At 32.7% G+C, this 14,245-nt stretch overlaps 1 protein-coding gene across 1 annotated transcript in view; it reads right to left on the bottom strand.

Moving 5' to 3' along the window:
• mfas (midline fasciclin) overlaps positions 1-13,415 on the bottom strand; it is a 41,875-nt gene extending 28,460 nt beyond the window's left edge. Inside the window, exons 1-2 of the mRNA XM_088235063.1 lie at positions 13,226-13,415; positions 9,189-9,386 (exon numbers count right to left, since the gene is read on the bottom strand). Of these exons, the coding sequence (XP_088091189.1) occupies positions 9,189-9,386; positions 13,226-13,365 (338 nt within the window). The 5' untranslated portion in view covers positions 13,366-13,415. The remainder of the gene's footprint in view (positions 1-9,188; positions 9,387-13,225) is intronic.
• Between the last annotated feature and the right edge of the window lie 830 nt (positions 13,416-14,245).

Below are 14,245 nucleotides of genomic sequence, written 5' to 3' on the forward strand. Positions count from 1 at the left end.
TCAGCTTTAAAACTAAAAAAAAACTCAAATAAACTTAATTATTAACGACGTTCTTACAAGGTTACATCATTTTGCAAAAACATTAGAGATGGGACAAATTGATCTAGGTAAATTGATCGAATAAAAAAATAATTCATTTGATGTTGTTAATGAAAAAAGTATAAATGTCTTATTTTTTGGTTGGTGTTAAACACACTGTAATAGGCTTGTTTTTGCGTTTTTTATTTCAATTTTCGGAAACAGCGTTTCATGATTGCATGAAATAACTGATAAAATCGATTTGTTCAGTGATCAGTAATTTCCCATCACTAATGAAATTAGTTTGGCAGCTGTCATTCTAATTAAGATATATTTTAAGGACTATAGTGGTTTTCGTCATATTTAAGTGCATCATGAAATGTTTTATTGTTATATGTGTTTAATCTATTATTTAACATCAGTTCCATGCGAAAGGTGTTAATCTTAAGTTTTCGTCAAAAATTAAATTTAAACCAAAGAATTTGTTTAAATCAAAAGTTATTTAAAACGTGAAATTCATTGTGATTTTTTTTATTTAAATTTTTTATTATTTTTTTAGGTTGCATATATTTTTCAATAACTTTTTTGTTAATATTCACATTGATTTCCTTTTTTTGCATAATTTACCTATCCCATAATGTTAAGGATATATATATTTTTTAAATCTAACTAAAATTCTACCGAATTCTTTCAATTGCAAACAGCAAACATAACAATTAATTTACTCTACAATTTAATCATCGTCGATACATTGGTCAGTTTACACGTGTGCTTCTTGCTATTTGGTAGCAATTACCATAAAGAGACGAGTTTTATACGTTAGATTTTATATGTATTTCTCCTCCCAACTCCCCGCTGTACCTCCCCGTTAACGGGTTGCCTAATTTTAGATCAGTGTTATTCAATGTGAAGCACTGAGATGAGCGCGATGCATCTTTTGCAGCCTTGATGAGGCATCTTTTTGCAAAAGTATTTTATTAAAAAAATTAATTTCGCAAAAACATCAAAATATTATGGAACAGTTTTTTTTGTTATTTTTTTTAAAGTCGTATTTATAGCATTTTAGTTGGGTTATTCCTGGTACCCCCCCGTCCGAAACTCGTCGATTTTTTTCACGCTTAGGCTCGGAAATGTTAAGCGGGTAAAAATTTATAAAACTTATTTAGGATTTCCATAATTACTTCTAACAGCAACATTGTCCGAATCATCGCATCGGCGAGAAAAACGAAACACACGACAAATCCAAAAATTGTTTATAAAAACCACAAAAATCTAAGGACTTAAATGAAATAAACATTAGATATAGTTAAAAGTGTTTTTTTCTGTTCTGTAATGTTGATCTTTGTGAATTTGACGATATTTATTCAAAAAATTTCTCCCTCTTTTACAATGAATTTCATCACAATTTATTATAAAGGAATAAATACGAATAAGTAATGCAGAGAATAAATTCATGCATCTGCCTGCTTTTTACTTTTGTAATACAATATCATATGTAATGAATTCATCGTTGCATTTATAAATTCGAAAGATTTATTGTTACCTATATTTCTTGATATTGAAATAGTCATTTGTGGTTTATTCATTACTGCTTTGTTATTCATTTATATCAATGTATTTTATCAATTTATTATAATAAATTAAGTATACGATACTGATTTATGATTTCCTTACACTGTATTGCTTATTTGGTATATGCAACGTTGTTTACGTTTATTGTGTGTTCAATTTATTGATTTATTGTAACTCCTTAAGAAGCATAAAATACTAATAAATCCCATAAATCACGTTTTTTTTAAAAAGTGAGATAACTTACGTTATATGTCTCCGTTGTAAAATAAATAATACACGGTGTATCTTTATTTTAAACCCGTACAGATGCGAAGCATGTATGTAATACACAATTCTTAGGTCAGAGCGTATGTTTCAGGCAGCGTTATATTGATTTGAAATAATTTGTACTACAGATAATTGGAAAAATCAATTCGATTAGCATTTTATATTCTATCAAATCTCTTGAGACGAAAATATGGATGCCCAAGTATACGAGTATATATTTACAGGACCTCCGAAACAAAAGCGCCAATTAAAAAATTAACTCGGCGTTTGACAATTAATAATAACAATAAAAAACTTAAACAATGAGCGAAATGGTAGACTAATAAAATTGCATATACAGTTAATAAAAACAAATGTCCTGCAGCTTTCTGTAATAGTAACTCTAAAGCTAATTGGTTAGTTTATAAATTAATAAATTAGTGTCCCAATTCGGGATCATGCCTTCTTAATTGTCATTACTAAGAATACATGCTGCATAGGCCAAACGGACAGAGCTTTTAAAACACGCATTAACACTTTGTATCCCGGAGCCGTGTAAACACGTGATTATATAACCATGCGTTATGTCGCGGTCCCGTGTTTTCACGTGGTTTACCAGCTGTCTAAAAAAGTGCATTTTATTGACATCTAGTGACTTTTATTAGTACTTTTTCGCTGCTGGTAAACCACGTGAAAACACGGGACCGGGACACGACGCATGGTTATTATAATCACGTGTTTACACGGCTCCGAGATACAAAGCACAAAAAAAAGAGTGAGGCCCTGTATATGTGCGATCATTGCAATGTGCAATGTGGCTCTCCATAAAGGCCAATGTTAGCAAACTATAACACAAAAATGACATATTAAATGGTTTCAGATAAATATGAGAATGATGTTTCAGTTAATTAAACCAAGTATTTTCATAATTATGACACTTTAAAAAACCCCTCACAAAGCATGAAATTTCACAAAAATGGGCCGGGCACAGGGTAAATTCTATGTGTATTTGGCCGGTGCTCAAAGTGTTAAACAACATAATTTGCAATCCTGGTCTAATTTCTAACGTTACCCACCATTAAATAGAACAAAGACATACAGAGATGATGAGCCTCGCAAAACATTGAACTTAGTTGTGACAACATCTGAAATCGTCACAGAAAATGAAATGTCTTGTGCTGTTAAGAAATTAAAAAATAGAAAATCTCTTTGAATATTATTGATATCTCCAACGAAATGATAAAATGTTCAAAAGAAGATCTATTTCATGGAAATTAGAAAATTATTCAGTCAAATATTGGCACACGGTGATATTCCAGTAGAACGATGCACTGGCATCACAGTAAGTAGTGATGTAAGAAAGGACAAAATAATAACCCAGAATTACCATAGAATTTCCTTGCTGAGTGTTGCTCTGAAACTACTTACAAGTATATATCAAAATGAAATTATGAAAAATTAATGTTAAGGTGATTCTAAACGAAAATAGATGGCGCTTTTATAATTTTTTATTGAAAATGCTATTTTTACGTTTATTTCCAATGGAAATTTTACATGTTGATTGCGGAAACTTTACACTATATTGATTATAACCAATACCATAACAATATAATTTACGTCCTTTTCACAAAATGGTATACAAAACAAAAAATAGCTTATCTTATTTTCTTAAATTCGATGAAATTTCTATTAAATAATTTAGAATTGTCTATGCTTACTGATGTCAAATAAAACATTTAATTTTAAAATAAAGTTACCAGTCTCTGAATATGTCGCAAAAGCGATAAAACCGATGACTGGTTATTCCAAATTTGTGAAATTAAGTCACTAATTAATTAATAATAATTAATCACTCGTCTTTTATTTCTATGATAAATAATTAATTACCCGTGAACTTTCATAAAAATTGTTTCATGAGTCCCGGGTTACACAGTCTGATGCGTAATAAATAAGCACATAATAATTTGCTTTTTAAATTCTGATATTCAAACAGCGAAGAAAATAAATTTTTAAGCATTAACTAACTACTTTATTGAACTTTGTAATGCAATTTTCTAAGAAATTAGGATACGTGATATTTGTATGGAGTTGATTCCAGCACAAGAGTAATGTGGGTGCTACTTACTAATATGAATATAAAGTACGGAAGATCTTGGAAACTGACGGCTTTTAACATAATTCTCGTGGAAACATTAGTATGTGCATTAAAACGATAAACATCAGTAAAACATGCGTGTACTTTATTGTGTCCAGAGCGAAGAGATTTTTTCATCTACGCATGAATTTTTAACTCATTATTCTAATTATTCCTTACCCGTGCTTACAAAGCTGCATGAATAAAATCGCTGCAGGCGAGTAATGTAAGTAAAACGTAAAGAGGGTTTTTGTATTCTAGTAACTACAGAGTACAAACCTAGTTTGCTTTTTAAAATATTTTACCATTTATAAATAAAACATTTTCATAACCTTTCAAGATCAAACAATTTTGTTTTACAACTCCTGGGAGTATAATATCTACTAAATGTATTACATGTTGTAAACATAGTCAATGTCTCATTTTTCGCAGATCCGTCGTTGTTCTACCATCACGACAATTTGTTTATCCTGTGTTCTTTTACGGCTCAGGAATTTGACGCCGCGCCGATGAGTGCAGGGATAGTGATATAAAATTATGAAGTCGAAAATTTCGAAAGTTGTTAAGGTCTTCTATGGGGATGTGTTGACCGTTTTTACTGGTCTCTCATTTTATAATTTTATGTACCTACCCACCATGCTCATTGCAGATTATTTTTTATTACCAAGTTTTCGATCGCTACGAACAACAAATACATTGTTAGGCTCGGAGGCCCGAAGGATCGAATAACATGACTCTTTCTATGACGTTAAAACTAATTATGTATTAAAATTATGAAAATTTTTAAACATACTTATATTATATCGGTTTCCGGGTACGGGCGGATAATGAATATAATACCGTGTGAAAGAGAACCTGAATCCTAGATTGCTATTATGCATCTTATCGCTGACCTCAGCGATATCTAGCTAGGTAAGAAAGAAATTTGGGGATTTGTATTTTTTGCATGTGTTTACACTCTGCCTCATATATGGCAACACTGATGATTGAATGTCAAATGATATATATGAAACCATTGACATATTAATACACAGACGTGCCCTATAGAGTAAAATATTTCAAAAATTAGTGACTCAAAAACGTACCCATAGTTGCTAAGTTTGTTTCTACTACGGATGCATATGCTAACAAAAATTGGAGGATATTAATTTTTGGTAAAATTTGTTTTTGAACGTTAAGGCTGTCGTCTGGTAAAACGCACGCAAAATGAGGAAATCATACGAGTTTGCCATTTTAAAGCGATTGTTTTTTTTAAGTCGCAAAATAATAATAAATAAAAAAAAACGTAAATCTTAATGTAAAAAAAGTTTTATGTAACTTAAATATAATAACTTTTAGAGCGGCAGATTACGCCATTTCAAATTTAGACTAAACTTCGGTATCTGGGTTCTCATATAAAGACTAAGAACTAAAAGTTTTGTGCAATAATTTGAAGATATCAAATTGAACATGAAAGTGGCTGAAGATAAATCTTATTTTTTATGTTTCTGATAAGAAATACAAGCATTTGTAATCACATACATTTTTGTGACATTTTCCTTTATTTCTACGTAAAATTATGCCTTTAGTAATACTTATAAAAATATATATTTATTGAAATATTTTAGTTGAAACCTTTTTTTAAAGAATTTTATTTTTTTAAAGAAGATACTTCTGTTTGTAATAATTAATTTCGAACAATATTTTTTTTCCATTTTTATGACCTTCGTACCTGCCTTTATCGGTACGGTTTACCGGTACGATTTTTACATTTTAAAAACGTATTCCTTTCAGTGTATCCCTGTAACTAAAAAGTGCTTCGCAATTACGCCGCTAGGCGTAATTTGACGTTTAAAAAAAACTAAAAAAGCTGATGAATATTAATTGTTTTAAGCTTTGTTAATCACCCATGAATAAATACGTATTTACCAATGACAATAATCCTGTTTACTATGTTTTTACTTTTACTTTTTAAATGACACAAACAGGCATTTTCGTTTCGATTCTAAACGTCACGTCTGGTTAGCGGTCGAAGAACGACTAAATACGCGTTGAGCATAACTGAGCGTTTGGGCATGAGTTAAGTTTCATTATTTTTTAAGGCTCAGGGCATGTCTATGCGTATTGATACGTCAATGATTAAAACTGTTTAACAACGGGAAAAAAACGAATAAGGTTTGGTCAATTTAACCTAATTATGTAAGTGTTTTGGTTAATGCATAAGGTCGCAATAATGTCCAAAATGAAAATCGTCATATTTAATTTCTTGCGTTCATATTTATTTATCCTCAAATTAATCGCTCTCTAGGGGGTAGAGAAGATTCAGAATACCACCTCTGGTACTGTATTTTGAACCTAAATCCCAAATTTGTTGTGTTAAGAAGAGAATATGGATGTCTAAGTATTTACAGGGCTCATGTTACATTCACCATTCTCCTATATGTGTAAACATCTACATTTCCTTAACTCTTCCATCTGTTAACTTTTTTTAAGTAAAGGAGCCAAAACATTTATTGATGTATTTGAGATTCATCTGGCTAAATTACTTCGCTTACAAGGCAACGCCTGAAAACAGTTTTGCATGAATAAAGCACGTCAAAATGTATAATCCTTGTTCGATAATAACCAGGGTTCAAAAAAAAGCATATGCCATTTAAAAAAATTCAAGTAGAAATCCTGAAAAAGGAAAATCGAATGGAAGTAAGTTCGCCTCGAAGTGTAGTAAATGGCGCGTCCGCCTACAATGCTTGAAGTCCCGGGTGCCTGGCAGGGACGATATGAAATACTGGTTTAAAAAATGATTTTACACTGAAATGTTTAACTGCCCTTTTTAACTGCCTTTGCCCTTTGGCAAATTATATGGAGGGCCTTTGAATGGCAGCAAAATCTGTATTTACTTATATCACAATAGCCTATGTCCGTTTTAGCAATTTTATAAATTTAATAACGTTGGATAGATTATAAGTACCGTTTTTTTATAAATTTCCTAATTCCGACGCCTTTCGTGTAAGTCACCAAAAAGAAAACCTTTAATCATGCATGTAGAACCGCTTATTTAAAGATTATTAACTAAATCAATTTAATCAAGTCAAATGGCAGTGAAAATTTAATGTATGATTTAAATTCATTTAAAAACGCGACATACGACATTGAAAGTTTTAAAAGAGTAATTCGTTTATTCCAATGTTTTATCATCATCATTACCTTTCCGCACCTAATGGTGCATAGGGCACTACATTAGTACACCAATCGTAGCGTTTTTTTTTTACATAAAGGTAAGATGATCAGTTTTACGCTCAGCAAGGGACTGAGTATCAGTCCAGGGACTATGAAATATTCTAGTATGAAAACACCCTTTCAAATAAATATTTCATATCAACCATGTCGGGAATCAAACCCTAGACCTCTTTAATGGTAGACAAACGTGCTGACGTGCCGAGATGTTTCACTATTGTACAAATAATATAGTGACTTGTATGGGGGACGTCGTTAGTAGGTATTGCAGTAATTTTCAATTTGTCAATACGTTATCTCGTAGGTAAAATAATTCAGCCAGATGAATCTTACCTACATCAATAAGGGTTTTAGCTCCTTGATTTCACGAAAGTCAACGGATGGAAGAGTTGAGAAAATGTGAATGTACAATTACAGGCAGAATGACACAGTGTGTAAAATGGGCACTCAAACCAGTCAATGCCAGGTGATTAATCCTTTAAATGTCTATAGTTCTATATTCTATTCTCAAAAATATTTTTCCTAATGTAGCAATAAATTAAAATGATTTTTATTCATTTTCACTTGGTTTCAAACTAATTACTAGTCGACAAAATTCATAAAGTATATGTATTTTATTATGTTTATTGAAACAAGCTTATTTTATTTGAGTGATCCATATTTTAAACATGCTTTAAATATTATTTAGAAGGATGACAGGAAATTGCCTCAAAACAAATGAACAAGCCATAAAATAATAATAAAACGGACAAATACCAACATAAGCAGAAAAAAATAGAGACGTATGTTGTTTAGGTTAAGTGGGGTAAGAGTGTCAAACTTTTTTTGCAAATTCAAATTAAATACTCTGTGTCCAGAATGTTGATTTACCACAGAATGAAAGTACTGTTAGTACAATTTTGTATAAAGCTATTTTTTGTATCAATAACATAATGTTATTCATAATAATCTAAAAACCTGCCCGAATGTTCCTCGTGCCCAGTTACCCGGGGTAAGAGTATCAGATCAAGTTATCTCTTAATATAATCATAATGTAGATATTACCGCCTTTGATACAAATAACTAGAGTAACCGCTAATTAAATTTGTAACTTCAATCATTCAAATAAGCAAGAAAAGGGGCTTTCGCAATAATTTGGGGCAAGTGATACAAAAACGCAGTTAAAAATTATTCCTCTTTTAAAAAACAAATGGAACTTAATAGTAATATCATTCATTGGATTCTAGAACAGCAAAGCATGTTCCTCTTGTTAGGTGAGGACCTGGCCTTAAATTCATTTTAAATTTCGTGTATTTTTAATGAACAATCGGGCATCAAGTGTCAAATAATAAACATGTTAAAATAATATTTTGCGTAGGTTTGTCCAAATTTTTGTAGAGAATGCTGGATTCCACTCCCTAGGGAGTAGTTAATATTTGGTGCAATAGAAAGAGAAAATAGTATTAAGAAGGGAATATCGAAGTCTTGGCATTTACAGGGTTTATGCTCAGGGCCAACTCTTCTGTGGATCAATAATGTTTTGAGTATGTTAAAATGTTTGTAGACAGGCTGGATTTCCTCCCTAGGGAGTTATTTAGATGTAATTTATGTTACAACAGAGAGGGAAAAGATTTCGAGAAAGAATGGAAGTCTAGGCATTTACATGACTTATGACCTATTCTTGACTGGTTTAAGAGGCTATTTTACACACTGTGTAACATTCACCATTCTGCTAGTGTTTAGACATCAAAATGATAGGTCAAACCCTGTAACTGACTAGACTTCCACATTCCTTTCTCAAAATGTTTCCCCTCCCTGTTGCATTACATTTAGATCTTATGTGGATGTTCAAACATAGACAGAATGGCGAATGTTACGCAGTATGTAAAGTGGCCACTTTCACTGGCCAAAGATAGGTCATAAGCACTGAAAACGCCTACACTTCTATATTCCCATTTCAAAAAAGTTTTCCCTCTCTGTTGCGATAAATTTCTACTTTATATAAGTAATAAGAAAGTTGACTCACCCTTCCCACCACGGCTCCCGTAACTCCATATCGAAGATCTTAAATATGTCGGAAAATCCCGTATTTCTTATCAATTCAGATTGTTGCTTCATGTTTTTATTCAGCTTTAATAAATTCTTGAGACCAACTTCAGGCTCAATAATTTCATCAGAATCTGTTTCAATAGGTTCGCGATCTTCATCTTCCTCTTCAGAATCTCTGAAAAAATCAAGAAATTTAAAATTTTCATTATCGATTTATTCATGAGCACATTTTCAAAGTGGAATTTTATTCAGCGTTCAATATTCCATGTACACAAAGGCTGAACTGGCCAAACTTAGGTTGACCTCTACACTACACTAAAATTATCAAAGCAAGTATGGTTTTTAAAAAGAATAAATTTATTAATGTCAAAATATTTTTTTTTTTTTTCATTTTGTCTAATTCCAGTTTTAAAATTATTACCATGTGCACAACCAATGGTGCATAGATTCAATAGTTGAGCGTAAACTCATCGGTTGAATGAAGGTAATCAGTCTAACGCTTTAGGTACTAATCTTTAGGTAGTAATCACATTTTTAATCAATATTTCATGTTGACCTTCCCAGGAATCGAACCCGAAGCCTCAAGTATGATAGGCGAACGTGCCAACCACGTCAACAAGTCTTCTACGAGGCGAAAGTATTGCCACTCGATTTCCTTATTCAGAATTTTTACCTGGGCGTAAAAGCACTTGTTTAAGATTCTTGTTCTATTTCACACAGGACTGCATCCTAAATCTGCCCGGACAGAGTTTCAAAATAGAGGGCTCTCGTAATAGTTAGTTTGTATTATTATTTACATTACCTTTATTGCAATACAAAATTTGCTGATTTCGAGAAGAATCATTTTCATTATTCTTTACCTGTTTTCGAAATTCTAATTTGCAGTCTAAGGTGAAGATTCTTACAACAAGAGACAATTTATTCGAATAAAAATAACCGAATGAATTCGATTACAACAATTCATTCGAACTAATTAGTCACTGTATCAAATATGTTTTTTTTTTTTTTTTTAAAGAAATATTTGCGTTCTTATGATTTACCCAAATATTTTATTTTTAGGGCCATTTTCAACGAGTTGTACATAACTCACTATTAGAAAATGGAAATAAAGTTTGAGTAGAGTGGGATTCGAGCCACGGACCATCGGTCCGTGAATCCGAAACACTAGCCACAGAACCACAACTCGATTAGGAATTGTACTAAATCAATGAATGAGGGATGTTAAACAAAATTAGAGGGCGGACTAGTACCCAGCAGATCTTGTAAAATCTGTGGCCAATCCTTTCTTCCATGAATTTTCATTAGTTTCGAAGAAACTAACTTTCATCCGAAGGCCACAATAACCGAAACGCCCATCTCTAAATGGAAAAACAGAAATCAATTATTAATTAAATTGATTCATTAAATTATTTTCATCTCTATTGCTAACTTCACAACAAACATACTATTTTAGGAAAGGAATTAGTTTATCACGCGCAGTATTGGTTTTAATTAATCATAACTTTATTTGGCTTTCCGAAAAATATAAGATTTTCTTGTCACTATTGTTATAAAGGGGCAATATTTTTTTATTAAGAAACACAACAGAAATAATAAAAATAAAAAAGCGTAAAAAAATAGTAGGTAGGTACAAATATCATATCAGCCTCGTGGTCTAGTGGTCAGCGCATTTGCCTACCACGCAAGAGGTCTCGAGTTCGATTCCCGGCACGATTGACACAAGATATTTACTTAAAAGGGTGTTTTTACACTGCAATATTTCACAGTCCCTGGACTGGCTCCTGAAGCGTAAAACTAATGATATTACCTTCATGTAACAAAAAAATATCAAGATAAGCTGTGATTGGTGTACAAATTCAGTTCCATATGCACCATTAGGTGTGGAAAAGGAAATGATGATGATATACATCCAGTTAGAGATTTTCACAAGTATAAATATAATTGTAGAACATTTTACACACCAAGCAGAAAACAAAATATTATATTATACAGGAAAAGGAAAAAAGACTGCGATAAGGTTTCGGTCGACGAAATAAAGTGGAGGAGAGGAAAGGAAATTTTTACAATATAATTAACCAATTTGGAGTTCACTCATGATATGATATTAACATACTCGTATTGAAAAGTATAAATAATCTTCTTGAAATATTGATATTTTTCCTTCATCCGCCCGGACACCCCTGGTTTGCCAGGAACACCGAAGTGCAACGAGTGTTTAAAAATGCCTCTAGAAAAAGGCGAGATAAGAAAATTCTATGAGGTGTACCAGCAGAGGCGTGGTTGAGTGTAACCACATCAATAGTTTGGCCAGCCGTTTCTAGATGTAAGTGGAGATGTAAGGCATCTCAATCGCTTTAGCGTTCTGGATATGTCAAATAGGTTGTTAGTCTACCAGTTTAACAAAAGGTATGTTGGAGGTCACCTGATGACTCCTCTCTCTCGATAAACCATTCATAACATGTACTTATGGTCGACGGCCGATCGTAGATTGGAGAGAAGCAAAAAACACAAAAAAAGATAAGGCATTTTTGTCCAAACTGAAAAAAATCCATTTTAATGTTTGGCTCAACAAAAGTCTTATCTGGTATTCCTCATTCATATTTCGGACGGATACATACTCATGAAACCATTTTAGTTCTTTTAAATTGTTTCAATGGATGAGATTTCGAAAAAAAGTATCTGATAAATGAAATTAATGGTTTTTTACCAGAACACAAAGAAAAACAAACTTTTGTTTGGTTTTTATACATGCTAACTCCACATTCGGCCTCGAGGTGTAATAGTTGGCACGTTAGTCTACCATGCAAGAGGGCTTGTGTTCGCTTCCCGACATGGTTGATATGAAATATTTATTTAAAGGGGTTTTTTCTCACTAGAATATTTCATTGTCCCTGGACTGGTACCTGAAGCGTAAGACTGATTATTTTACCTCCACGTTACCAAAACGATTAAGCCACGCTGCGATTGGTGTACCAATGCAGTGCTCTATGCACCATTAGGTGCAGAAAGGGAAATGATGATGATGATGATACCACATTTTGAATGCTTAAACTTTTTTTATTTTTAGATTATCTCAGTGATTCCGTGGACAGCCAGACGTACGAATATATCAAATCTGTGCTCCGAGAACTAGACATAAGAGAAACTTACTAGCAACCATGTGCGAGTAAAGAGTCATGCAGGTCTTTCGCCATATTTCCTGAGGAGACAACCCCGCCACACTGTGATGTTGCCCTCTCTGCCCCTCTCGCAACTAATTGCGACGCTCCGCACTTGTCTATTGTCCTAGCCATACAATGGACGATGAAACTTTGGCAGCTTGCGCGCTATGCATTTTAGTATAGCTAATTTACTAATTATATAATGTCATACAAAGAAATATACATCATTCAAAAATGACGCGTGCGTCTTGTGTGAGCGCTCGATTTGTACTGCGACCGCGCGATTATGTGGCCAGCCACTCTCGCTCACATTACCGGTCCTTTCACTCGCGCTCAAAACACGGACTAAATTGGGAGCGGTGGACACGACGAGGAGCATGACGTGCGGCATGACGAGTAATGTTGCCACACTACGTCTCTGCCTCCTTTTCTCGCTACTTCCCATGCCACTCGTTGAGTGTATAGCAGGCCCATGTAGTTTGAAGAAACTCTCCTGGAGTCGGCAGTGATCGCCACCCTCAGAGATGCGGCGCGGATTATAGAGGCACATACATGCTTACTTTGAAACTCAGAGTATTGAGTATTAAATTGATAAAGCTCGAAAAATGACATGTTACTGCATTTCAGGTACCAGTTCATTTTACACTTCAGGTACCAGTCCAGGAACTACGAAATATTCTAGCGTTAAAACACTTTTTTCAAATAAATATTTTATGTCAACCATGTCGGTAATCGAACCCGAGACCTCTTGCATAGTAGGCAAACGCGCTGACCATTACGCCGCGAGGCCGATTTATCAGTATACCGACGATATATTGTAAAATATAAATTACTGTTAAATAAAAAAACTTACCTTGCATCTGGAACGTCAGGACGAAAGCCGGTGTACACCGGGATATTTCCAGGCCAGAGCGTTCCAGGTCTTAAATTAAATTGCCACCGAAAGAAAGGGTCCCCAAAAAAATCGTCTAACATTCCCGGGTTCAAATTCATGCCATATTGCTGCCCGGTCGTAAGAGGAAAGTTATGCGTGTATCTTTTTCTGAAATAAATAAATAGATATACATAAATTAAATATAAACATAAATACGTAGTGTTTAAAACTGTCTGAACATTTTGTTAATTATATCTGTATATTAAGTATTTCTTGTATATTCGCACATATAACAATATTTTTTTAACGTATAATATTAAGTGTCCTCGGCATGGGTAACGAGGTAACCCCACCCCAGTGAGGTATTTAAAAAAAATGATTTATCATTGTTTATTATGTGGAAACAAAACAATAAAATTTCGAAAAATATGTAAGTATTGCATTTTGTCGTAACACAAGCATTGATTAAAAATGTTTTTTTGTTGTTTATCTATACAAAACTTTTTAAGCTGTGTACGTGTTAAGCCAATATAATTAACAATTAGAAAAAATGCATACTAAAATAAACACAATTATAATAATTTCTGATGCTATAGAATAATAATGCTAAAAAATAATATTTCAATAATAAATGAACGAATAACATTAAAAACTAAAAAGGTTTTTTGTGTACATTTTTGTTTAATTCGATAAAAGTGTTTATAAAATAAGTATAAAATTACAAATGTTTTGGACATAATAATCAATAATAACCTTTTGCCTTTCTTATAGAGTCAAAACTCGTGTCTAGAGAGGTCGTCCATTTTATATTAATTTTTATAAAATAAAACAGGTTCCTTAAAATTAGATATTACATTCTAAAAGACACATGTTTTTTTACTGTATGGATTTTAGGATAGGGTAATGCTCATGCGTTTGTTTTTAATTGATTATTAGATTTCTGGAAGGCTGTCAAAGTTTTTTTCGCAACATATGATTTGATTTAATGCTGCAGTTGTA

The sequence above is a fragment of the Micrasema longulum genome, unplaced genomic scaffold (genome assembly GCF_059751315.1).
Source record: "Micrasema longulum isolate JH-2025_06_02 unplaced genomic scaffold, ASM5975131v1 h1tg001319l, whole genome shotgun sequence".
NCBI lineage: Eukaryota > Metazoa > Arthropoda > Insecta > Trichoptera > Brachycentridae > Micrasema > Micrasema longulum.